We start from the raw sequence: 27,014 nt of genomic DNA, 5'->3' as shown, positions 1-27,014 counted from the left end.
CAAAGGCTCTGAGAGGCCCCGTGATCTAAAATGGAAACCTCTCAAATGGACTCCAGTGATTATTTGTGTTTGTTTGTTTGTTTATTTATTTATGAGACAGGGTCTCACTCTGTTGCCCAGGCTGGAGTGCAGTGTTGCAATCATAGCTCACTGTAACCCCGAATTCTTGGGCTCAAACAATCCTCTCACCTTAGTTCCTTGAGTAGCTGGGACTACAGGCATGTGCCACCATGCCCAGCTAATTAAAAAAAATTTTTGTTAGGCCAGGCACAGTGGCTCATGCCTGTAATCCCAGCACTCTGGGAGGCCGAGGAAGGTGGATCACTTAAGATTACGAGTTTGAGACATGGTACAATCCCATCTCTACTAAAAATACAAAACTTAGCCAGGTGTGGTGGCACGTGCCTGTAATCCCAGCTACTCAGGAGGCTGAGGCAGGAGAATCGCTTGAACCTGGGAGGCAGAGGTTACAGTGAGCCGAGATCGCACCACTACACTCCAGCCTGGGTGACAGAGCAAGACTCTGTAAAAAAAAAATTTTTTTTTTTTTTTATAGAGACAGGGTCTTGCTATGTTGCCCAGGCTGGTCTTGAACTCCTGGGCTCAAGCGATCCTCCCACCTTGGCCTCCCAAGGAGCTGGGATTACAGGTGTGAACCACTGCACCTGGCTGTGTTCTTCTGCCTATCATCTGTTACCATCCTGTAGCCCCAGCATTTGATGAAACGCTATTTGGGAAATGACAGTGAAGGGCTTCCGTACTCATCTCTTTTTCTGACTCCCTGACTCTCTCTTCTGCCTCCCTCTTGCATTTTTAAGTCCCCTTAAATTGCACTGGGCTCACCTGGATAATCCAGAAGAATCTCCCATCTGAAAGTCAGTGGGTTCACAACCTCAATGCCATCTACCACCCTGATTCCCCTTTGCCATGTAAGGTGACGTATATGAGCACATATGTGAATATATCACCCTAGGTCCTGGGGACCCAGTGAGGATGGTATGATTCTTGCTAACTGACAGAGCAGGAGCGTCACCATCTTGGACAAGCATCGCTGTTTTAAATTCTCCTTGATTAAAAACTGCCTAAATCCAGCCCCAAAACATCAGCCTAACGGCTAACATCAGCATGACCATAAACCACAAATGACACCTCCAACCAGAAACATTCCAACCCTAAGATAAACACCCCCATCTGACTGGAGACGTGCCAGCCCCGAGATAACCTCCCCTCCAACCAGAGACATTCCCAGCACACAGTAAAACTCTCCTCCACACAGAAATATTCCTAGCCTGCGATAAGCTCCCCGTCCCAGAACACTTAAATACCCTTAGTCCATTAAAAAAATGCTGCTGACCGAAATTGGCCAGAAGGCCTTCTCAGTTTTATTCTCTCTCTCTTTTTTTTTTTTGAGACGGGGTTTCACTCTTCTTGCCCAGGCTGGAGTGCAGTGGCGTGATCTTGGCTCACCACAACTTCCGCCTCCCGGGTTCAAGCAATTCTCCTGCCTCAGCCTCCTGAGTAGCTGGAATTACAGGCATGAGCCACCAGTGCACCTGCTTGCAGTGGGACACCTGTGAGAGGTGCTGCCTGTGGCCAGGGATGGACCCTGTGTGTCTGTGGGTGTGTTTAAAGAGCGGGAGGAGGATGACTTTAGTTTCAGGTAGTCTCCTGGTCTGGAGCTCACGTGAGCACTGAGTGTGGAGAGAGGGGTTCAGAGTCCCACAGTTAGGAGGTGACTGAGTTTGGCGTGTGGTGGTATAGTCTAGTGGTTGCTTAGGAGTGAGGGTGTGGCGGCAGACGCATAGTCCTCTAAAATGTCCATACATTCTACATTGTTAATTTGGGACAGGGTCTCACCCTGTCACCCAGGCTGGAGTGCAGTGGCCCAACGACGGCTCAAGAGATTCTCCCATCTCAGCCTCCCGAGTAGCTGGGACTACAGGTGCATTCCACCACAACCGGCTAATTTTTGTATCTTTTGTAGAGATGGGTTTTTCTCCTTTGCGGTGTTGCCCAGGCTGGTATCAAACTCCTGGGCTCAAGTGATCCTCCTGCCTCAGCCTCCCAAAGAGCTGGGATTATAAGTGTGAGCCACTTCGCCCGGCCAAATGTCCACACATTCTAATCCTTGGAACCCAAGACTATGGATCTTGAGACAGGAAGATTATCCTGGATTATCAGGGCGGGCCCAATCTAATCACAGGAGTCCTTAAAAGCAGAGAACCCTTTCTGGCTGTGTTAGAGAGAGATGATAGAGGCAAAGAGAGAGATGTGATGTGAGACGGACTCAGCCCACCACTGCCGGCTTTGCAGATGGAGTAAGGGGGCCATGAGCCAAAGGATGCCACAGTCCCTAGAAGCAGGGAACAGCCCTTAGTTGGCTGTCAGCAAAGAAACAAGACCTCAGTCTTATAACCACAAGGAACTGAATTCTACCAACAACCTTAGTGAGCAGGGAAACCAACAGTCCCCTAAAGCTTCTGGTAGAGACACAGCACGTGACCTGGATGGCGGTGATCAGAGAGGGCTTCCCAGAGGAAGTGGCACTCATGAGTGAGGTCCCAAGGATGAATGGGGATGCACTGGATTTAGGGACCAGTGCAGGCAGGGAAACAGCACGCACAGGCTGCTGCAGGGAGTGGGTGCCCATGGGGTGCCAGTGGCAAAAAGAGGCTGGTAGGAGAGGTACCAGGGGCCTCACAGGCAGGCAAGGAGGGCAGGGCCTCTTGGGCCACTGTTAAGACTTTGGGTTTTTTTTTTTTTTTTATATGAACTGTTTCATGAATTTCCATATCATCCTTATGCAGGGGCCATGCTAATTTCTGTATTGCTCCAATTTTAGTATATGTGCTATCGAAGCGAACACAAGACTTTGGGCTTTATTCATAGCTGGGTTGGAAGCCATCTGAGGGTCTTCAATAGGATGGAGGGGAAGACAGTAGATCGTGTTTTCAAAAGATCAGTCTGGTGTCTGCACTGTGAGCTGGGTGTGGTGGATGGGGTGGACGAGAAGAGACCCTCAGGTGGCCACTGTCAAGTCCAGATGGCGGGAAGGTGAGGAAGAGCTGGTAGATGTGGGGGTAAACTGCAGGTTAAACAGAACTAGTGATAGGTTGGGGGCCAGGGAGAAGCAAGCATTTCAAAAAGCAGTCAGTCTCAGCCAGCCATGGTGACTCACGCCTGTAATCCCAGCACTTTGGGAGGCTGAGGTGGGTGACTCATTTGAGGTCAGGAGTTGGAGACCAGCCTGGTCAACATGGTGAAACCCCACCTCTACTAAAAATACAAAAATTAGCCAGCTGTGATGCCAAGCGCCTGCAGTCCCAGCTACTTGGGAGGCTGAGGCAGGAGAATTGCTTGAACGAGGGAGGTGGAGGTTGCAGTGAGCCGAGATCACACCACTGCACTCCAGCCTGGGCGACAGAGTGAGTACTCTGTCTTAAAAAACAAAAACAAAAACAAAAACAAAAAAACCCCTCAGTCTCATGGTGAGTGGGGAGCAGGGATCTCAGAGCCATGGACTACAGCACCCCCCTACCCCAGGCAGCAGAAGCTGGAGGATCAGAGTACGTGCCAAATCCTGGCTCTAACACTGACCAGCTGTGTGACTTTGGGCAGATTTCTCATCCTTATGTCTCAGTCTCCCCATCTGTAAAATGGGTTAACAGTTGTTGGCTATTAGAATTACTTTTGCTATGGAAAGCAAACCGTTCCAGCATTTGTACTTCTTTCTGCTCAGCTTCTGCTAGGCCAGCGCATCTCAAACTCCCTGGGGCTCTTGTTAAAATGCAGATTCCAATTAGGGAGGTCTGGGGTTCTGCATTTGAGAAAGTTCCCAGGTGGTGCCCCCACTGCTGGCCCGGGGCCTCACCTTGAATAATAGAGCGCACAGCGGTGGAGATCCCCAGGAGACAGGGAGGGGAGGGGTGCTTACCTCGCTGGCCCTGCTCAGCTCTGGCCCCTTCGGGGATTTTGCATTTGATCTGACTCCCCGCCCACCCCACAACTTCTAGACTCGTCTCCCACAGGTATGGTCCGGCTGAGACCAGGTGGGGCTTTTTGAAAGTGAACTTTAACTGGTCTTGTAGGGAAAACCAAACCAACCTGAAAATAGACAGACCTGAAAATGGTAAGGTTTTAGGCCACCCTCTCTTTATCTTAATGCCAGTAAGGTGGGGCTGAGGGCCTCCAGTTGCACAGCTCATTACCTTGTGGACACCTCACTTTGCCTTGAACCTGCGGGGAACTCCACCCAAAAGCCCCCCCTCCAGTCCTTGGGCTTCCCCCTCCCACTCTTCGCTTTCTGATCCCTCCTTCCCTCCCAGGCAGGGGCCCGAGCACATCCCAACTCCCCTCTCCCTCTTCCCTAGGGCAGCAGGAGCTGATGAGCCAGGCAGGGTGAGCCTGGAAATTCACAGGGCCAGACTTCTCTGCGTGATGGCAGACACCCGGGCCCTTGCCTCCTTCTCCACCAGGAGCTGGGACAGGTGAAGGGCCTGTGAAAGGGGAAGGGGGTGCCCCTTCCTCGCTCAGCTCCACTTGGAAAATGGGGCCCCAAGTCCTCTGCTCCACCTTCCAAGGGGATTTGAGAGGCACAGGCTGGACATCCCACCAGGTTGAGATCCCACGGCCCCTCCGCACAGCAGGAAGACTGCCCTCCGGTGGCAAGCTATGGATTTACCAAGAATTATTGCTGAAAAGAAGCCACCACCTCCCAGCATTTGGTGTCCTTGAGATGCTATTTACATATGTGGCTTTGTACATCTGTGTTCTCACTCTCTTTATGTATACTTATCACTACTTTGCTTTTATCACTACTTTATTTTTTTAATTCTCTTTTTTTTTTTTTTTGAGGCAGGGTCTCACTCTGTTGCTCATGCTGGAGTGCACTGGCGCGATCTCGGCTCACTGCAACCTCCGCCTCCTGGGTTCAAGGGATTCTCCCGCCTCAGCCTCCTGAGTAGTTGGGATTACAGGCATGCACCACCACACCCTGCTAATTTTTGTATTTTTAGCAGAGACAGGGTTTTGCTACGTTGGCCAGGCTGGTCTCGAACTCCTGACCTCAGGTGATCTGCTGGCCTCAGCCTCCCAAAGTGCTGGGATTACAGGCATGAGCCACCGTGCCCAGCCAACATGATCCCAGTTTTGTTGGCAACATCCAAAGCATTGCAATCAGGAGCCAGTGGAACATATGCGTTCTTCTCTCCATCCGGCCGAATCAGGGTGCTGACCTTGGCCACATCCATGTCATAGAGCTTCTTCACAGCCTGTTTGATCTGGTACTTGTTGGCTTTAACATCCACAGTGAACACAAGTGTGTTGTTGTCTTCCGTCTTCTTCATGGCAGACACCGTGGTCAGTGGGAACTTGATAGCAGAGTGGTCAAGCTTGTTTCTCCTGGGAATACTCTTTCGAGGATATTTGGGCTTTTAATACCTATTTTTATTTATTTTTTTGAGATGGAGTTTCACCCTTGTTGCCCAGGCTGGAGTGCAATGGTGTGATCTCGGCTCACTGCAGCCTCCACCTCCCAGATTCAAGCGATTCTCATGCCTCAGCCTCCTGAATAGCTGGGATTACAGGCACCCACCACCACTCCCGGCTAATTTTTTTGTATTTTTAGTAGAGACGGGGTTTCGCCATGTTGGCCAGGCTGGTCTCGAACTCCTGGCCTCAGCTGACCCTCCTGTCTCGTCCTCCCAAAGTGCTGGGACTACAGGCGTGAGCCACCGTGCCCGGCCCTGGGATTTTTTTATTTTAAAGATGGGTAGCCTGTGGCCCAGAGATAGGGGAGAATTGGGGACACAGTGAAGCTCAAACCTCTCTGCACTTAGTTGCTGTGTGACCTTGGGCAGGTGGCTACACCTCTCTGGGCTGCAGTTTCCTCATCTGTAACATGGGGTAGTGATCTGGCCCCAAAGAGCTAGGGGTGTGTAAAGGAGGAGTTGTGTGAAAGCAGGCACCCAAGGCCAGACTCGGGGGAGTAATGTGCAATACTATGGGCTCCCCATTCTTTGCACCCCCACCCCTCCATTGACCCAGGTGTGGTGGCAGGAGGGAAACATAAGCAGCCAGAGCCCCCAAGGTGTGCTCCAGGCCCCAGCAGAGTGAGCAGGGCCTGGGGCCATGGTCCCCATAGACTCCATAGCTGTCAGTGAGATTAGCAGGCAGGCCGGGAGGGGAGACCAAGGACAAGGACCCAGAATGTTCCCACACTCAGCAGTCCTTACCAGTGAGCCCTCACACCTCCAGCCAGCCCAAGGCACAGGCTACTGAACTCACCCAGTGAGATACTGTGGGTTAGGAGCACTTCGGGTGTCCTGGCAGGTTCCTGCTCCCCTGGAGAGGCTCCCAGGAGCCCTCTGGGTGACTTAAGAGAGGACATTCTCCTCTCCTGCTGGAGGGAAGAGGGTGTCCTCAAGGCCCTGGGCTCTGGATTAAATGAGAAGGGAGACAACTCAAGCGCCATGTGACTATTAGGCAAATATCAGGTTCATGTATTATTTCAAATTAATATGGCGACATGTTTCAGACATGCAAAAAAAAAGAATGATGTAACCAACACCCTATTTATCCACCTTCCAGCCACGCTGCTGCTCTCTGCTGCTTCCTGAACATGCCGGAAGCTTCACTGTTCCCTCCAGTGGAGAGAAGAGTCAGGCAACCCCTTAGGCCAGCCAGGCCTCTCTCCTGGGGGAAAGTGGCTTCTGCTTCCCTTCCCTAAACCAAGAAAGCCCCACATTGCACCAGGGGCCACCTCCTTTCTGCCAGGCACCATCTTGGATGCTGAAGACATGGAAATGCTACAAGGCTCCCTCCCTGCCTCTTGCCTCACTTCCTGCTTCCCTTCTCTTCCCTCCCTTCCTGCTCCTGCTTCCCTTCTTTTCCCTTTCGCTCCACCCAGAAGTTTCACATCCTGGATCACCCCAGAAAGGTGCAATGGTGTTCCCCTGTCATTCCATCTGGAAAGACAAAACTCCTTTCCTGGAATCTCAACAAAGAATTTCCTCTCTTGAACCCTTTCTTATGATGGGGCTTCACTTTCAAAGAACCCTTGAAACACATGGGGGGCTTTTTAAAAACACATCTTCCTGAGGCCGGGCCAGGTGGCTCACGCCTGTAATCCCAGCATTGTGGGAGGCTGAGGCAGGAGGATTACTTGACCTCAGGAGTTTGAGATCAACTTGGGCAACATAGCAAGACACAGTCTGTACAAAAAAATAAAACATTAGCAGGGTGTGGGGGTGCATGCCTGTGGCCCCAGCTACTTGGGAGGCTGAGGCAAAAGAGAGGACTATATCAGCCTGGGAGGCTGAGGCTGCAGTGAGCCATGATTGTACCATTGCACTCTAGCCTGGGCAACAGAGTGAGACCTTGTCTCAAAAACAACAACTACAACAACAACAAAACCCCCAAAAAACCCACAAAACAAAAACCACACCTTCCTGAAAAGAGTGAGCCTCTCCAACCCCTACTTCACACCATGCACAAGAATGAAACTTGAATACGAACGATTAAACAATCTCATCTAGAAGTTAATGTAGGAGAATATCTAAGTGACACTGAGTGGGCAAATATTTCTTAAACTGGACAAAAAAAGGCATTAACCATAAAAGAAAAGATTAGTATATGTAATTTATTAAAGCTAAGAATGTCTGTTCATCAAAAGCCTCCAAAAAGAAAGTGAAAAGGCAAGCCAGAGGATGCAAGAAGATACTTGCAGTTCATATAATCAACAAAAGCCGTGTATCTAGAATATGTAAAGAACCCCACACATGAATAAGAAAAGCCAGACAACCCAATTTAAAAAAAATGGCCACAAGACCTGAATAGGCATCTTACAAAAAAGAATGCCTAAATGGTTAATAAATGTGGGAAAAGGTGCCCAACAACATTACTTATCAGAGAAATGCAAATAAAAACCACAATGAGGTATCACTACAGATCCAACAAGATGGCTAAAGTTTTAAAAACTGACACCACCGAGTGCTGACAAGGATGTGGAGCAATTGGAATCCTCAGACACTGTGAGGAAGTGCCTACTAGTACGACTACTTTAGAAACCTGGATGGAGAATCTATCAGAACTGAACATGTCTTATGCCCCAGCAGTTCCACTCCTAGGTATATAGCCAACAAAAGCGTGTACATTTGGACACTAAAACATGTGTACAGGAATGTTCCCAGCAGCACTATCATAATAACCAAAAAGTGGAATGTCTATCGAGAGCAGGCCCGGAGTGGTGGCTCATACCTTTAATCCCAGCACTTTGGGAGGCCAAGGCGGGTGGATCATTTGAGGTCAGGAGTTCAAGACCAGCCTGACCAACATGGTGAAACTCTGTCTCTGCTAAAATTACAAAAACTAGCTGGGCATGGTGGCAGACACCTGTAGTCTCAGTTACTTGGGAGGCTGAGGCACAAGAATCATTTAAGCCCAGTAGGTGGAGGTTGCAGTGAGTTGAGATTGCACCACTGCAATCCAACCTGGGCAACAGAGCAAGACTCTGTCTCAACAAATTAAAAAAAAGAGAGTAGACTGTACAAATAAATTGTGCATATTTGTGCAATGCTATACTGCAAAGCAATGGACAGAAATGAGCAACTGTTATTTGCAACAGTGTGAATGATTCTCACAATATAATGCTGAATTAAAGAGGCCGATTGCAGGGGAATGGACTGTGTAATTCTACTTTATGTAAAATCCAAAAGCAGTCAACACTAATAGAGCGATAGAAATCAGCGTTTTGGGAGGAGTGTGTGGGAGGGGGGGATGACGGAGGAGCTAGGGCTGGCAAGGTCCCGTTTGATGAGTTGGGTGCTGATTGCCTGGTGCGTTCATCTTGCAAAAATGCAGTTGGCTATAACTTGAGATCTGTGCACTTTTTTGTACGGGTGTGTTAGACTTCAACAAATGCATTTACCAGAAATTTGTATTGTTGGGCCCATCCCAGAGACAAGGTAGGAAGCAACTATGTTAATCCCAGGGTGAGGGGATGGTGACTAGCCCCAGGTGAAGGTGGTGATGATTATGGTATGAAAAGGGCCAGGAGAATTTGCTGATAGGTTGTTTGAGAGGAGAGAGTCAAGGGAGACGCTAAAGTTTCTGGCCTGAGCTGGAGTAGCAGGGGGAAGCCTAAGGGCGGTGTGGGTTTGTGGAATCAGGAGTTCGTGTCCTGATTTCTCTCCTATAATACAAAGCTCCATCTCAGGCCTCCTGGGACTGGTGGGGACAGAGGGAGTATGGATATCTGGGTTCCACCTGGCCTCACCAGCTTTTCTGACCTGCCAGGATCGACCCTTCGAGGACACCTGTCATGGAAACCCCAGCCACTACTATGACAAGGCTGTCAGGAGGTGCTGTTATCGCTGCCCCACGGGTGAGTGGGGGCATTGGGGGTGGGGAGAAGGGGGGAAATTTGTCTTCAATTGATGACCCTCTTGGGGGATTGATGAGTGGGGAAATTGGAGCCAACCGTCATCGTCAAAATTGGCTACAGTTTTCTGCAGGTCATTCCTAGCGTCGCAGAGTCCAGGAACTCTCTTGGAAGGCTAGGGCTGTAGAATTGAGACTGTGTTTCTTGCTGCCACAAGAACGTCCATCTCCATGAGTTTTTATTTTTAACTTAGAGCTGCCCTTTATTGGACACTTACTATCCATGAGTCCGAGACCTTTATATGCACTGCATCATCTCATTAAGTGCTTGCAATGATCCTTTATTACACTCAATTTGCAGATGAGGCTACTGGGGCTTGGCAGGGTTAAGTTCCAGCCACTTCCCTTGATGACCAGGGTCACACAGTTGGGAAATGGTGGAATGATCAGGGCTGGGGCCCAGGGCTCAGAGACCTCAAAGCCTGGGCTGTCAACATCTTCTGACCACCCTTCATTTCTGGGGCCTGGAAGTCCTTTGCAGTTCTTTCTTTTCTCTCTTATTTTTTTATTTTGAGATGGAGTTTTGCTCTCATTGCTCAGGCTGGAGTGCAATGGTGCAATCTCGGCTCACTGCAACCTCCGCCTCCCAGGTTCAAGCGATTCTCCTGACTCAGCTTCCCAAGTAGCTGGGATTACCGGCATGCACCACCACACCTGGCTAATTTTGTATTTTTAGTAGAGACAGGGTTTCACCATATTGGCCAGGCTGGTCTCAAACTCCTGACCTCAGGTGATCCACCCGCCTCAGCCTCCCAAAGTGCTGGGATTACAGGCATGAGCCAACGTGCCCGGACTAATTTTTTTTATATTAATTTAAAACAGAGTCAAAGTCTCGCTATATTGCACAGGCTGGTCTTGAACTCCTGGGCTCAATCAGTCCTCCTGCCTCAGCCTCCCAAAGCACTGGGATTACAGGCATGAGCCACCATGCCTGGCCTCTTTGCAGTTCTTGACTGCTCCAGCTCAGAACACCTGGGACAACCTGGACAATAGATTTCTCTGAGACCAGTCTCCCAGACCAGAGCTCCCTTTCTGGAATGCTCGCCTGCCCCCAGCACCGTGATTGACTTCTAGTCGATTACCAGGAAATCCTTCTGGAGCTGGGGTGACTGTTGTTCTTTCCGTTTTGCAGATGATGCTTAGGCCCGAGGAGATAAGCAGCTGGAATAGGGTCATGAGGCATTTCTGCCCCTGTGGTTATTATCAAAAGTCCTGAGGCACAACCAGTGGTCTTAGATGGGCAGGGCAGGACATAACGATGCCCTCGTGGTCTCTGACCTCCAGGAACAGAGATTGTCACAGGGACATCAGCCTTCAGCTGTGCCAGCAAGGGTGGGAGGGAGTCTGTGTGTGTCTGGTTCATTGTCGCTGCTTCTTGCTTCGAGGACAGCAGGCCATTGCAAGTGGGCGGGCATCATCTGGAGGGCTTCCGACAGTGGGGGCGGAGGGGCCCATCCACCCAGCTGTGCTGTCTGGAGGGTGGTGACAGATTATGGCCATCAGGGCTATTCCACTGGAGCTGGGCGGGAACCCAGGTCAGTCAGTTCCTAGACTTGTGGTCTCTTAACTCCCCCATGAGATGCAGACCAGGCTCATGCTCAGGCCACCAAAGGACAGAGGGAAACATTCTTGGAAAGAATTTGATGTTTTTGTATTTGATTTTCATTTGTATTTCCAACAATGATTCAAAGTAGTCATTGTATGGGCAAAAGTAATGGGTTGGATGCTATTGGACTTTCTTGCTTTTATTTTTGGTTTAGTGTTGATTTTGAATGATCTATCAGGTGGGTCCCCTGGTTTTTTCAGTCCTTCACTGGTCGGGCATCCACCCACCCATCCAAATACCTGCCCCCCTCACCGGCCCATCCATCCATGTACCTGCCCACCCACCCATCTTTTTAACCACTCACTAACCCACCCCTCCCATCTCCTTTCCATTTTTCTTCCCATCTAGCCCCTATCCATTCACCCATCTGTATTAGTTTGCTGGGGCTGCCATAACAAAATACTATATACTAAACCATAGACATTTATTTCTTACAGTTCTGGAGGCTTGAAGGTCCGAGATCAAGGTTTTTGCAGGGCTTGGTTTCTGGTGAGGGCTGTCTTCTTGGCTTGCAGATGGCAGTCTTCTCATGGTGGGAAGATCGGTCTCTCTCTCTCTTTCCCCCTTGTCATATAAGGCCACCAATCCCACTGGATTAGGGCCCCATTCTTATGACCTCATTTAACCTTAATTATCTCCCAAAAGTCCTGTCTCCAGATACAGTCACACTGGGGGTTAAGGTTTCAACACATTTAACATATGAACTTTGCTGGGGACACAATTCAGTCCATAGCACCATCCCCTTCCCATATCCCTCCAATTATCCTCCCATTCACCCCCGCATCCATACACTCACCCCTCTCCTGGCCATTTTCTCATCTACTTTTCTATCCATCCATCCATCTATCCATCCATCCATCCATCCATCCATTCATCATCCATCAAACAAATGTTTATTTCTCTCTCTCTCTTTTTTTTTTTTTTTTTTGAGATACAGTCTCTCTCTGTAGTCCAGGCTGGAGTGCAGTGGTGCGATCTTGGCTCACTGGAACCTCCGCCTCCTAGGTTCAAGCAATTCTCTTGCCTCAGCCTCCTGAGTAGCTGGGATTACAGGCATGTGCCACCACACCCAGCTAGTTTTTGTATTTTTAGTAGAGATGGGGTCTTACAGTGTTGGCCAGTCTGGTCTCCAACTCCTGACCTCCAGTTGTCTTCCCGCCTTGGCCTCATAAAGTGCTGGAATTACAGGCATGAGCCACTGTGCCGGGCCTAGTTTCTGGGCCTTTGGATATGCCTGTCCCCATGTGGGATGCCCTCCCCTCCGTCCCTACCTGCTGCAATTCTGGAACCCCTTCCTCCATGAGGCCTTCCCTTGCTTGCCTGATGCTTGGTGGTGGTTCCCACTCAGTTCTCCCAGGGCCCGCTTGCTGTGGTTTTTATCCTCTGGAATGGAGTGGCCCACAGTGCTCTATGACTTTTCATGGGACCCACAATACCAGCCACAAGGAGAAAGACACTTCCTTCTCATCCTCTTCTGGCCCCTTTGACTCCAGCCTGAAAGGGCCTTGATGGGGAGTGGGTGGAGAGAAAAATGACATCTCAGGTCCCAGGCTCCCTCCACTTAAAAGCTGTGACTTAGGAAGAGAGGGCTCCCTTCTCCCCACTTCCCCTCTCTAAGGCCCAGTGCTAGCTGGGGCTGAATACTCCATATTGGTGTGGTGGGTGGGGCATTTTACTGGTGTTTTATTGACCTTGTGCTTCTGCGTAGCCAGAGAAAAAAAAGAAAAACCCACAAAAACCCCTTCTTTGATCTCTCGGGGAAATTTCTTGACATTTTGCCCGCCCTCTGCAGCCAGCACTCAGCTGTGTGGCCGGGTTTGCACGTGGGCGGGTTGGTGGAGGAAGGAAGCTGAGGGACCTTTGAGATTGAAAAGTGTAGATGTCATCGAATCCCTCCTTGTACCCAGGCCTGTGATGCCCTCTGCAGCATTCCTGAGAGCAGGTCCCCAGCCCTTTGCTTAAATACTCTTGGTGACGGGGAGCTCATTCACTGACTCATAACAATGACCATGATTCATACCGATGGAGCACGCTATGTGCTGGCCACTGTGCTGGGCCCTTTACCCACCTTAGTTCCTTCAATCCTGATAAGAAATCCAGAGAGGAAACTTGGACATCGAGGGGTTCAGGGATTTGCACAAGGCCACATGTGGATCAGTGGCTCAGCCAGGCCATGAACATGACCACCTAGCGCAGTCTCCTGAGCTCTTCAGCTGTAGTTGATACCGACCCTCAAGGCCTCGAATTTGGGAGGCAGAAGAGTTTACGAGTGAAGAGCTAATGCGGGGGCTACAAAGCCCTTCCTGTTCTCCATCTTCCTGGACTACCCTCCCATTGTATGCAGACTCGCTCCCCACAGGAAGGGGTCTCTCCTGCAGATGTTTGAGGCCTGCCCAGGTTTAGGGGAAGGATGTGAGGCCAGTCCAAGTGTTAGGTAGGCAGCATGGCAGGTGTATCCCATCTTGTCCCAGGAGCTGAGGGTTCCTCCAAAGGCTGTGAACAGGAAGGAGGAGGAGGGGGTTTGTGGGTTCCCCCAGCTTCCGCTGCCCTTGGGTAAAGCTCAGCTCCGTGCATGGGCACGCCCACTTGGCATGACAGCTGCTGCCCCTGCTGCCTCCCCCTCCCCCGCCCAGTCCCTCTTCATCCTGGGCTTCAGCTGAGTGTGCTGGGCTCCCTTGTGCCCTCTGACACTGTTCCAGCAGAGCCCCCTCACAGCACCTCCTGGCCCCCTACTGTCCCTGTGTGCTTGACTCACACCTCTGCATTCCTCAGGGTCCACTTAAGTGTAGGTCCTCCCTGACCCCAGCCTGGGCCACAGAGCAAGATTCTATCTCGAAAAAAAGAAAAAAAAGAGAAATAAACATTTGATGGACGGATGGAGGGATGACCCTCCCTGACCCCAAGCCAGCTCAAAGGTCTCGGCTCTGGGCTGTTGGTGCCTCCCATGGTTCTACTTTCCTAACACTCCCTCCATGTGTCATGACTTGTCTATCGCCTTCCTGCAGGATCCCCAGCCCTGAGCCCAGGGCTTGGCACATAGTAGATTCTCAATTTTTGAAAGAATAGGTGAATGAATGAATATGGCTGACTTGCCCTGCATACTCTTCTGTGACAGCCAGCCGCTGCCTCACAGGGCCAAGCTTCCATTGTCCCCCTGGCACCTCCCTCTGCTGAAGTCAGACCAGCCTCTCTCTCCTGCCCATCCCACTCACAGGTATATCTTAGTCTTGTCTTTCTTTAAGCCTGAAAAATCCACCAGGGTTCTTTTGTGTAGGAGGAAGTATGTGGGTGTGGAAGGGAGGAAATGGAAGGCAGTAGAAGGAAATAGGACTGGCCCAATGCAGCAAGCATTTATTGAGCTCTGTTGGATATAGGGTTATTTGGGGGAGAGAAGGACAAGGTCCTGCCTCCTGGGAGCAACCCACTAGTATGGGAGGTGACATGCTTATATATATATATGATACTCCAGAGGGTATCTGTACTAAGATAGTTTCAAAGGAGGAAGAATGGGAGCTTACAGTGAGGAAAAGCCCCTATACCACTGGTCTGCATCCACCCATTCATCCATCCATCCATTCATCTACCCATCCATCTACCCATCCACCCATCTACCCACTCATCCACTCTTCCCTAACTCATCCATCTATCTACCTATCTACCCACCCATCTACCCTTCCCCATCCATCCATCCATCTACCCATCCACCCATCTACCCACTCATCTACTCTTCCCTAACCCCTTCATCTATCCACCCATCTACCCACTCATCTACTCTTCCCTAACCCCTTCATCTATCCACCCATCTACCCACCCACCCACCTTTCCCCATCCATCTACCCATCCATCTACCTACTCATCCACTCTTGCCTAGCCCATCCATCTATCCACCCATCCACCTTTGCCCATCCATCCATCCATCCATCCATCCATCCATCCATCCATTCACCCATCCATCTACCCATCCACCCATCTACTTACTCATCCACTGTTCCTCCACCCATCCATCCATCCACCCATCTACCCACCCATCTACCCTTCCCCCATCCATCCATCCATCCATCCACCCACCCACTCATCCATCCACCCACCCACTCATCCATCCACTCACCCACTCATCCACCTACTCATTTATCCATTCACCTACCCACTCACTCATCCATCCATCCACCCATCAACCTACTCATCCACCCATTTATCCATCTTCCCACCCATCCACCCACTCATCTATCCATCCACCCATCCACCCATCCACCCACCCACCCACTCATCCTTTTACCCATCCATCCACCTACTCATTCATTCATTGATTCACCCAATATGTTTTGTGTATTTACATTCTATCAGACCCTAGAGATTCAACCATGGGGGGGAAGCTATCATCTTGCCCTCACAAACTCAATAAGACAAATATTATACCAGTTTGAGACTTTTCTATCTGCTTGTAAGAAAAGGGGGTGCCATAGTTTGAAATCCCCCAGAAGTAGACTGTTATGGGCTGAATCGTGCCTGCCTCCCCATCAACCAATTCCTATGTTGAAGTCTTAAGCCCAGAATCTCAGAGTGTGACCTTATTTGGAGATGGGGTCTTTAAAAAGGCAGTTGAGTTAAAATAAGTTCACTAGGATAGGCCCAAATCCAATATGACTGGTGCCTTTATAAGAGGAAATTAGGACACACATATACACAGAGACAAGACTGTGGGAGGACATGGGGAACACAGTCCATCTATAAGTCAAAGAGAAAGAGCTCAGAAGAAACTAGCACTGCCCATACCTTGATTTTTGGACTTCTGGCTTCAAGAACTGACAATTAATTTCTGTTGTTTAAGTCACCCTGTCTGTGGTAGTTTGTTATGGCAGCGTGAGCAGACTGATGCACAGACTTTGAGGCAATGATTTCAGTACAGTTGGTGATGCCTGGAAACACCAATTTGGAAGTAGGGAAGTGGCAGGCGGAAGGGAAGGCAGCTCATAAAGTTGTGTTAGAAAGCTAGTTACTGCTGTGGGCAACTGGGGCTTAATCCCTCTGGGGGCCTCTGGGAGCCAGTGCAGAACAGCTGAGGGTGAGGCAGCTGGGGTATTTATATGCCAGTGTCCATCAACCATTGGTGGAGCTGCTTCTGGGGTGGTACATCTTGGTAGGTCTGGCCTGCCACACCCTGGCAGAGCAGGCTCTGGGTGTTCTGAGAGGGTGATTTTAAAGGGACCCAGAGAGAGGATCTGGGTGGGGTGAGATGATCAGGAAAGTTCCATGAGAAGATGGTATTTCAGCCTGATCTGGCTGGATGTGAAGGGTTCCCAGTGGGTGGAAGATGGAGAAGCCACTTAGCCTGCAGGAAGAACATTTGTGTTAGTTTGCTGGGGCTGCTGTAACAAAGTACCAGAGGCTGAGTGGCTTAAACCAGTGGTCCCCAACCTTTTTGGCACCAGGGACTGGTTTCGTGAAGATGATTTTTCCCACAAAGGGGGGTCAGGGATGGTTTTGAGATGAAACTGTTCCATCTGAGATCATCAGGCATTAGAGTCTCATGAGGAGCGCGCAACCTAGATCCCTTGCACGTGCAGTTCACAATAGGGTTTGCGTTCCTATGAGAATCTAATGCTGTCACTGATCTGATAGGAGGTGGGGCTCAGGAGGTAATGCTCGCTCACCGTCATTCCCCTCCTGCTGTGTGGCCCCGTTCCTAACAGGCCATGGACTGGTACTGGTCCCCGGCTGAGGACTGGGGACCCCTGGCTTGTGGCAGCATAACTCCAATCTTCACATGGCGTTCTCCCTGTGTGCACGTCTGTCTCTGTGTCCAAATTTCCCCTTTTCTTATTTATTTTATTTCATCTTTACTGTATTGTATTGTTTTAGAGACAGGGTTTTGCTCTGTCACCCAGGCTGGAGTGCAGTGGCACGATCATAGCCCACTGCAACCTCTAACTCCTGGGCTCAAGTGATCCTCCCACCTCAGCCTTTCTGAGTAGCTAGGAGTACAGTGTGCACATCACACCTGGCTCATTTTCTATTGTTGTAGATGGGGTCTTGCCACGTTGCCCAGGCTAGTCTCAAACTCTTGGCCTCAAGTGATCCTCCCATTTCGGCCTCCTAAAGTGTTGGGATTACAGGCATGAGTTACCATGCCTGACAATGTCCAATTTTCCCCTTTTATTTTATTTTTTTTTTCTTTTCTTTTCTTTTTTTTTTTTTTTTGAGACAGAGTCTCGCTCTGTCGCCCAGGCTGGAGTGCAGTGGCGTGATCTCTGCTCACTGCAAGCTCCGCCTCCCAGGTTCATGCCATTCTCCTGTCTCAGCCTCCCAAGTAGCTGGGACTACAGGTGCCTGCCACCACATCCGGCTAATTTTTTTGTATTTTTAGTAGAGACAGGGTTTCACCATGTTAGCGAGGATGGTCTCGATCTCCTGACCTCGTGATCCACCTGCCTCGGCCTGCCAAAGTGCTGGGATTATAGGTATGAGCCACCACGCCTGAACTTTTTTTTTTTTGAGATGGAGTTTCCCTCTGTTGCCCAGGCTGGAGTGCAGTGGTGTAATCTCAGCTCACTGCAACCTCCACCTCCCAGGTTCACGTGATTCTCCTGCCTCAGCCTCCTGAGTAGCTGGGATTACAGGCACATGCCACCATGCCTGGCTAATTTTTGTATTTTTAGTAGAGATGGGGTTTCACTATGTTGGCCAGGCTGGTCTTGAACTCCTGACCTCAGGTGATCCGCCTGCCTCGGCCTCCCAAAATGCTGGGATTGCAAGCGTGAGCCACCGCATTGGCCAAATTTCCCCTTTTCATGAGAACACCAGTCAGATTAGATTAGGCCCACCCTAGCGGCTTCATTTTAACTGGATTGCCTCTTCAAAGCCCCTATCTCCAAATAAAATCACATTCTGAGGTACTGGGGGTTAGGACTCCAGCATATATATTTTTTTGGGGAGACACAATTTAATCCATATCAACATTCAGGATGTATGAGGGGTGTTAGAGAAAAGATCAAGATGCCCAGACTGGCTGTAGTAGAGAGTGCATGAAGTGAGCAATGTACTAGAATGCCAGACTGGGAAGATGGAGACACAGTGTGAGGCCTGGGAGTGCAAGCTGGGGAATGCTGTATGAATTAGGTTGACAGAACATGTTTTAATGAAATATGTGTGAGGCCCTATGATAGGGGAGGCATTGGTGAGCAGACACAGAAAGACTTATCCTCAAGGAGCTGACTTTTTTTTTTTTTTTTTTGTCTTGAGACAGGGTCTTGCTTCATTGCCCAGGTTGGGGTGCGGTGGCGCTATCTCTGCTCACTGCAACCTCTGCCTCCCGGGTTCAAGTGATTCTCCTGCCTCAGCCTCCTGGGTAGCTGGGATTACAGGTGTGCACCACCACGCCTGGCTAATTTTTGTATTTTCAGTAGAGATGAGGTTTCACCATGTTGGTCAGGCTGGTCTCAAACTCCTGACCTCAAATGATCCGCCTGGGCCGGGTGCGGTGGCTCACGCCTATAATCCCAGCACTTTGGAAGGCCAAGGCGGGGTGGATCATGAGGTCAGGAGATCGAGAGCATCTTGGCTAACACAGTGAAACCCCGTCTCTACTAAAAATACAAACAATTAACCGGGCGTGGTGGTGATTGCCTGTAATCTCAGCTGAGGCAGGAGAATCGCTTGAACCTGGGAGGCGGAGGTTGCAGTGAGCTGAGATCCTGCCACTACACTCCAGCCTGGCCAACAGTGCAAGACTCTGCCTAAAAAAAAAAAAAAAAAGACCCACCCACCTCAATCTCCCGAATTGTTGGGATTATAGACGTGAGCCACTGCACTCGATGGAGCTGACATTCTTATGGGGAATTTAGACACTGTGACGATTGAGCTCACAAATAAATGTGTGATTACAACAATTAGATGTTGAAGGGCAAGGAAATGAGTCTTTGTTTTTACTGGGCATCGCGACCAAGGCTCTGAGACAGCAATGCTTTGATTATGATGTGAAGGCTGGGTGGGAGTTACTAGGGGAGAGGAGCATTCCTGGCACAGAACCAGCTTGTGCAAAGGCCCTGGGGTGGCAGAAGGGAGCATGGCCCCTTTGGGGAACAGGGAGATGCCAGTGTGGCTAGAGATCAGAGGGCAAGGGGGACATAGGTGAGCCGAACCTCACTAGCCATGGTAAGGACCCATCCTAGGAGCAATGAGAAGCCTTTGAAAGTTTTCAGCAAGGAGTGATGGGGTCAGATTTACCTCTCGGAAAGACTACTGGGGAACTACTGAAGTGTCTGAGTTAAAGAGCGACAGCCATGAAGGTAGGTTTTTTTTGTTTGTTTGTTTGTTTTGAGACAGAGTCTCACTCTATCGCCCAGGCTGAAGTGCAATGGCGCGATCTCGGCTCACTGCAACTTCCGCCTCCCGGGTTCAAGTGATTCTCCTGCCTCAGCCTCCCAAGTAGCTGGGATTACAGGCGCCTGCCACAACACCCGGCTAATTTTTGTATTTTTAATAGAGACGGTGTTTCACCACGTTGGCCAAGCTGGTCTTGAACTCCTGACCTCATGTGATCCACCCACCTCGGCCTCCCAAAGTGCTGGGATTACAGGCGTGAGCCACCACGCCTGGCCTGTTACTATATGTTATGTTATTTTGTTTAATGCTTTGATAACCATATCCCCAATGTAGTTGGATTCCTCTGCATTCATACATATTTTATTCATGAATTCATGATTCTGTGCAGTGTCCACAGGCTTCCTTAGAATGATTAGGGGCACAAGAAATATTGGGAACCCCCTGGTCTATTTTCATTGTAACTGGCAGAAGGGCTCAAATAAGACAAAAGAGAAATAATTGGCTCCCTAACAGAGAAGCCCACAGATGTTTGAATGATGCCCTCAGGACCCCATTTCTCTCCAACTCTGGCTTCTGCTGGCTTCTGAGTCACCTCCTTCTTAGGCAAGTCCTGCCCACACCATGCCCACGCTCAGGCCATGATGACCTGGGCAGCTCTGGGCTTAACCGGCCCTTTCAGCCAGGAATCCAGTAGATAAACGGAGGACATCTTTCTGGATTGCTTTTGTGAAACTCTCAGAGATGAGGCTTATTGGCTGGCATGCCTGGGTCATGTGCCCATACTAAACCAATCACAGTGGTGAGGAACATAGCATGCTCTGATTGGCCTGCTTGGGTCATGTGGCAATCCTGAGCCAATTATATTGATGGGAAGAAGTATTCTGATTGGCCTGCTTGGGTCATGTGCTCATCCTGGAAGCAAGGTAGGCAGCGATTGCTGGGTGACTTGTTTATCTCTGAATCAGGCTGGATTAGGGTCCTAGTGGCAAGGGTGTCAAATATTTCGGCTTCCCTGGGCCACATTGGAAGAAGAAGTGTTAGTGCGGAAGAAGTGAATTTAGTCTAACACTAAGGATAGTGTTTTAGCTCATAGCTGATGAGCTAAAAAAAAAAAAAAAAAAAAAAATCACACACACACAAATCTCATAATATTTTAAGAAAGTTTATGAGTTTGCGTTGGGCCTCATTCAAAACTGTCCTGGGCCGAATGCGGCTAGTCGTGAGTTGGACAAGCTTGGTCTAGACTTTCATGGTCTAAAGTTATGGCTCTCCTAATTCCTGCAGTGAGATAAGACCCCTGCAGAGAATGATGACAACCGGTGCTCATGTAGTGCTTGTTGGGTGCCAGGGACTGCTGTAGTACTTAATACATATTTATCTTCACAGTCCATTCAGTCCTTTCAAGAACACTAGGAGGTGAGTCTTATTACTAACTTAATAGTGCTAAATATATACACTTACTATGTACCCTCACGCACACACAAAAATAATGCTGACAAGGTCATTGTCACGCAATTGGCAAATGGCAGCCCTAGAATCCCAGGCCCAGCTCTTCTCTATAACTACGTTGCTTTTCCTTGCCTGCTAGGGGACCTTAGGCGAGGGTTGCCCCTCCTGGGTGTCAGCGCTTCCATCCATAACACAAGAATTGGACTGACAGTTTTCGGGGGTTGGAGGTGGAGCTGGGAGGGGCGTCAGGGATGAGAGGTGTGGGGCATTGGGTGGTAAGGCCTTTGCTAAGTCAGCCTGGCTTGGAGATTCTCTGTTTCTTTTCCCAGGGCTGTTCCCGACACAGCAGTGCCCACAGAGGCCTGCTGACTGCAGAAAGCAGTGTGAGCCTGACTACTACCTGGATGAGGCCGACCGCTGTACAGCCTGCGTGACTTGTTCTCGAGGTAAGGGCCTTGTTCTCTCTCCAGAGCCTCCTTCTAGGGAGCATGAGGGGTCCTCAGAGGAGAGGTGAAGAATCTGGAAGGTGGAGAGCATCATGATTTAATGTCTGTTCTCTGAATTGTCCTCCTGGTACCTCAGTTTACCTCTCTGCATTTGTGATTTGATATCAGCCATGACCTTTTGCATCCATACTTTCAGAGACTTAACATGTTTCCTGAAGGAGAGGACTCAGATTTTTTTGAGTTTAATCCTCACCACAGCCCTAGGGGAGGATTTCTTGCTTATCCTTACTTTACAATGAGGAATTTGAGGATAGGGAGGTTAAGGGCCTTTCCAAAGTTACAAAACTCTGGTAAGTGGCAGATCTGGAGTTTGAGTTGTGGCCTGACACCAAGAGCTGTGTTCTTTTCCTAAGACCACAGGACTTCCAGGAAAACTGTTTCAATATGACCTTTTATTGTTAGTTTATTATGGTTAGAGAATGCAGTCTGTGTGCTATCTAGTGTTTATTTTTGTGTGGATTTTTTTGGGGGGTAGGGTGGGGGAAATTTGTTGAGATCTTTTTGTGGTCTAATAAATAATAAATGATCACGTATTTTCAGTGTTCAGTGTATGGGTGTTTTAAAATGTGTATTCTGTTTGTTGCATATAAAATTCTCTATGTATCTATTTAGTTAAGCTTGTTAATTATGTTATTTAAATAATATGTACCCTTATTTACTTTTATCACCTTTATTTCTGAGAGATGTGTTAAAATCTTATCTCTCAGTATACTTGTTCATCTATTAGATTTTCGTTGTGTACTTTCTATTTTTGCTTCATATATTTCAAAGCTATGTCATTAGGTACATAAATGTTCATGAATATTATGTTTTTTTGGTGGGTTGGGCTTTTTATCCACATGACTATACCTCTCCATTCCTTGTAATGCCTTTTCCTTTAATTTCACATTTGTTTGACATTAATATTGCTATTCCTTCCTGGAAGAAGTAGCAAAGGTTAAAAAGAAAGAAAAGTAATAATAATATTGCCATTTCTTCTTTCTTTTTATTAGCATTTATCTGGTTTATCTTTGAATTTCTAAAAGTAATGACTGCATTTTATGAAATGAACATTATAAACATTTATTATTTAAAATTCAAGCAATACAAAGAGTGTAAGGAAGAAAACAAACATTGCCCTCCCCAGCCCTCCATCTGTAGATAACTACTATTATCATTAGATGGTTGACACGCCTCTCTACCTCTCTGTATAAAGACGGGTAGGTTAGTAACCAGACAGCCTGTACACACTTATAAAGAAGGAATTTTAAGAGAATGGCAACATGTTATTTATGGCATTAAAATAATAATATTTAATTTTAATCAAAAGTATCAGAAAAAGAAACTGAAGTGAAACAGAAGAATGCCAAACCTCAGTCAGATTAATGTATTTTCAGCAAAAGATACTGCAATTCCTTTAAAAAAAAAAACCCTCTAAAATTAAGAAAGGAGGTTATGAAAATCAGTAAGTGGTTAATAATCATTTCAGAATCTAGTATCACTTGCAGTAAAGGCACAATCTGCTAAGTTTGAGTTTTGGACAGTAGAGAATAGATTGACTCCCTGTAATGAAGAACAGAGTAATTATTTTTCCCACCTCCTCATCCTCTTCCTGACTTTTATTCCTTACACAATTTTTACTTTGTCATAATCTATAATGTTTATATTCTCATCTGCCACCATAAGTCCCTTGGCACGTTAGCCTTAAAATTTTTTATTATTCATGATGAGTTTATTTGGCACAGCTTCTCCATTCCTGAGTTTTTCACTTTGATTCATCATTTGAGTGATTGGATTACACTGTCAGGTGGATTTTTCAAGAAGGGCTCGTCTTTGCAATATTCTCTGTTATTTCATGTTTGAGGATGCTTGTCTGTTGCCTATATTTTTGTTTTGTTTTTTTTCTTTTTGAGACAGAGTCTGACTCTGTCGCCCAGGCTGGAGTGCAGTGGTGCGATCTCGGCTCACTACAACCTCTACCTCCTGGATTCGAGCGATTCTCCTGCCTCCTGAGTAGCTGAGATCACAGGGATGCACCACCACGCCCGGCTAATTTTTGTATTTTTAGAAGAGATGGGGTTTCATCATGTTGCCCAGGCTGGTCTCAAACTCCTGACCTCAAGTGATCCACCCGCCTCGGCCTCCTAAAGTGTTGGGATTACAGGCGTAAGTCACCATTCCGGGCCCAATTTCTTATCTTTAAATTTTAAGACGGGGTCTCACTTTGTTGTCCAGGCTGGCCTTAAACTCCAGGGCTTAAGTGTTCCTCCTGCCTCAGCCTCCCAAGTAGCTGGGGCTGCAGGTGCATGTCACTGCACCCAACTTACAATTTTTTTTGTGTATCTCTGAGGATATAAATTATAGTCATGTATTGCTTAACGACAGGAATACATTCTGACAAACGTGTCATTAGGCAATTTTGTCATTGTGCAAGCATCCTAGATTAGTGTACTTACACACACCTACATGATGTAGCCTACTGCACACCTAGGTTCTGTGGCAGATCCTTTTGCTCCTAAGCTACAAATCTGCACAGCATGTGACTGTCCTGAATACTGTAGGCAACTGTGACACAATGTAAGTATTTGTGTATCTAAACATAGAAAAGGTGCAATAAAAATATGATATAGGCTGGGCACAGTGACTCACACCTGTAATTGCAGCACTTTGGGAGGCCGAGGAGGGTGGATTACCTGAGGTCAGGAGTTCAAGACCAGCCTGGCTAACATGGCGAAACCCCATCTCTACTAAAAATACAAAAATTAGCTGGGCGTGGTGGCATGTGTCTGTAGTCCCAGCTACTTGAGAGGCTGAAGCAGGAGAATTGCTTGAACCTGGGAGGCGGAGGTTGCAGTGCGCCGAGATCGTGCCACTGCACTCCAGCCTGGGTGATAGAGTGAGACACCATCTTAAAAAAAAATACGATATGAAAGATAAAAAAATTGCACACTTGTATAGGGCACTTACCGTGAATGGAGCTTGCAGGACACGAAGTTGTTCTGGGTGAGTCAATGAGTAAGTGGTGGGTGAATGTGAAGGCCTAGGGCATTACTATACACTACTGGGGACTTTATCAACACTGTACACTTAGGCTATACTAAATTTATAAGACATTTTTCTTTCTTCAATAATAAATTAAACAACTTTTTCACTTTATAAACTTTAACTTTTTAAACTTTTGGCTCTTTTGTAATAACACTTAGCTTAAAGCACAAACACATTGTACAGCTGTACAAAAATATTTTCTTTATAGCCTTATTCAATACACTTTTTTCTATTTAAAAATTTTATTATTTTATTATTTTTAACATTTTTAAATTAAAAGCTGAGACACACACACCTACATTATCCGAGGCCTACACAGAGTCAGGATCATCAGAATCACTGTCTTCCTCCTCCGAATCTTGTCCCGTTGGCAGGGTGCAGTGACTCACACCTGTAATCCCAGCACTTTGGGAAGCCGAGGTGGGCAGATCACTTGAGGTCAAGAGTTCAAGACCAGCTTGGCCAACATGGTGAAACCCCATCTCTACTAAAAATATAAAAATTAGCCGGGCATGTTGGCATGCGCCTGTAATCCCAGCTACTCGGGTGGCTGAGGCGGGAGAATTGCTTGAACCCGGGAGGCAGAGGTTGCAGTGAGCTGAGATTGCGCCACTGCACTCCAGCCTGGGCGACAGAACGAGACTCTGTCTCAAAAAAAAAAAAAAAAATAGAAACGAATCCTGTCCCATTGGAAGGTCTTCAGGAGCGGTAACATGCATGGAGTACCATCTCCTATGATAACAATGCCTTCTTCTGGATACCTGCAGAAGGACCTGCCTGAGGCTGTATTACAGTTAACTCTTTTTTTAATAAGTAGGAGTACACTCTAAAATAATGATAAGGTCGGCTTGGTGGCTGATGCCTGCAGTGTCAGCACTTAGGGAGGCCAGGCTGGGAGGATCACTTGAGGCCAGGAGTTTGAGACCAGCCTCGGCAACACTGTGAGATCCCCATCTCTGCACAAAATAAAATACATTAGCCGGGTGTGGTGGCATGTGCCTGTAGTCCCAGCTACTCAGGAGGCTGAGGTGGGAGGATTGCTTGAGCCCAGGAAGTTGAGGTTGCAGTGAGCTGTGATCGTGCCATTGCACTCTAGCCTGGGCAACAGAGCAAGACCCTGTTTCAAAAAAAAAAAATGATAAAAAGTATAGTATAGTAAGTACATAAACCAGCAATATAGCTTTCTATTATCATTATCAAGTATTACATACGATCCATAATTGCATGTGCTACGCAGCACTTTTATACAACTGGCAGTGCAGTAGGTTTGTTTACACCAACATCCCCACAAACATGGGAGTAATGCATGTGCTACGACATTGCTGTGGCTATGACATCACCAGGCAACAGGAATTTTTCAGCTCCATTATAATCTCTTTTTTTGTTTTTTTTTGAGATGGAGTCTCGCTCTGTTGCCCAGGCTGGAGTGCAGTGGCGCTATCTCGGCTCACTGCAACCTGGGTTCAAGTGATTCTCCTGTCTCAGCCTCTCACGTAGCTGGGATTACAGGCATGCGCCACCACGCCTGGCTAATTTTTGTATTTTTTTAGTAGAGACGGGATTTCACCATGTTGGCCAGGCTGGTCTTGAACTCCTGACCTTAGTTTATCCACCCTCCTCGGCTTCCCAAAGTGCTGGGATTTACAGGTGTGAGCCACCGCGCCCGGCTTCCATTATGATCTTATGAGACCATCATCATGTACGCCATCCATCGTTGACTGAAATGTTGCTCTGTGGTGCGTGAAGGTATCGTTTCTAATGTTTTGTTCTGTTTTCCCTCTTTTCTGCCTCCTTGAGTGTTAGTTCTCTTTGCATTCAGAGCTCTTCTTCCTTGGTGCTGGTTTTCCTCTGATGTTTGGTGACTTCTAGTTCTGTGCACATCATATCTCATGATGCAGGTGGTCTGCGAATGGGGCTTCTGAAACCCACCTCTGAGGGCCATGGGGCTCAGGTGGGGCTGCAATAGTCTCTTTGCGGGGAGACGCGTGGCCTCTGGCTCTGTGGCATGAGTCGATGAGGAGCTATCCAGTGCCTTTCCCCCTTCGTCGGCAAGTCCCCCTTGGTTGCATTCTGGGCTGTGGTCTCCTTCACTCTGATCTCATCTGTCTTCTGCCTTCCGTATTTCGGGGAGTTGTCTTCATTTCTGATCTGCCAAGGTTGCCCCTTCTTGGTCTCCAGGCCTGTTACACGTTAATTATCAGTTTTACCAGTGCTATTTTTGTTTTGTTTTGTTTTGTTTTGTTTGAGACGGAGTCTCGCTTTTTTGCCCAGGCTGGAGTGAAGTGGGGTGATCTCAACTCACTGCAACCTCCACTTCTCGGGTTCAAGTGATTTTCCTGTCTCAGCCTCCCCAGTAGCTGGGATTACAGGCGCGCACCACCACACCTGGCTAATTTTTGTATTTTCAGTAGTGACAGGGTTTCACTATGTTGGCTGGGCTGGTCTCAAACTCCTGACCTCAGGTGATCTGCCCGCCTCGGCCTCCCAAAGTGCCGGGATTACAAGTGTGAGCCACCACTCCCGGCCTAGCTGTACTTTTTATGTCTGTTAACCAACCTGTGATTTCCTGCTTTTCTTGCCAGCAGTTGTTATTATCTGTCTCTTTTATTCTAGTCATTCTAGTGGATGTGAAGTGGTATCTCACTGTGATTTTGACTTGCATTTCCCTA

General features: G+C 48.2%; 1 protein-coding gene and 1 non-coding gene across 7 annotated transcripts in view; one reads left to right on the top strand and one right to left on the bottom strand.

Annotated features, from left to right (window-relative positions):
* Positions 1–27,014, top strand: part of TNFRSF8 (TNF receptor superfamily member 8) — a 79,621-nt gene that overhangs the window by 11,645 nt on the left and 40,962 nt on the right. For 5 of the 6 annotated variants that reach the window (XM_054541630.1, XM_054541623.2, XM_054541618.2 and 2 more), the window contains exons 2-3: positions 9,295–9,382; positions 21,145–21,261. In XM_054541630.1, the coding sequence (XP_054397605.1) occupies positions 9,295–9,382; positions 21,145–21,261 (205 nt within the window). Of the gene's footprint in view, positions 1–9,294; positions 9,383–18,932; positions 19,330–21,144; positions 21,262–27,014 lie in introns of those variants that run through there. The other variant, XM_054541639.1, reaches the window with a different exon arrangement.
* On the bottom strand, positions 2,763–2,866 carry LOC112131007 (U6 spliceosomal RNA). Its single transcript, XR_002913166.2, has one exon. It is a non-coding gene; the product is annotated as a U6 spliceosomal RNA (small nuclear RNA).

The sequence above is a fragment of the Pongo abelii genome, chromosome 1 (assembly GCF_028885655.2).
Source record: "Pongo abelii isolate AG06213 chromosome 1, NHGRI_mPonAbe1-v2.0_pri, whole genome shotgun sequence".
NCBI lineage: Eukaryota > Metazoa > Chordata > Mammalia > Primates > Hominidae > Pongo > Pongo abelii.
The sequence above is the reverse complement of the archived record's forward strand: the minus strand, read 5'-3'. Positions and strand labels throughout refer to the sequence as shown.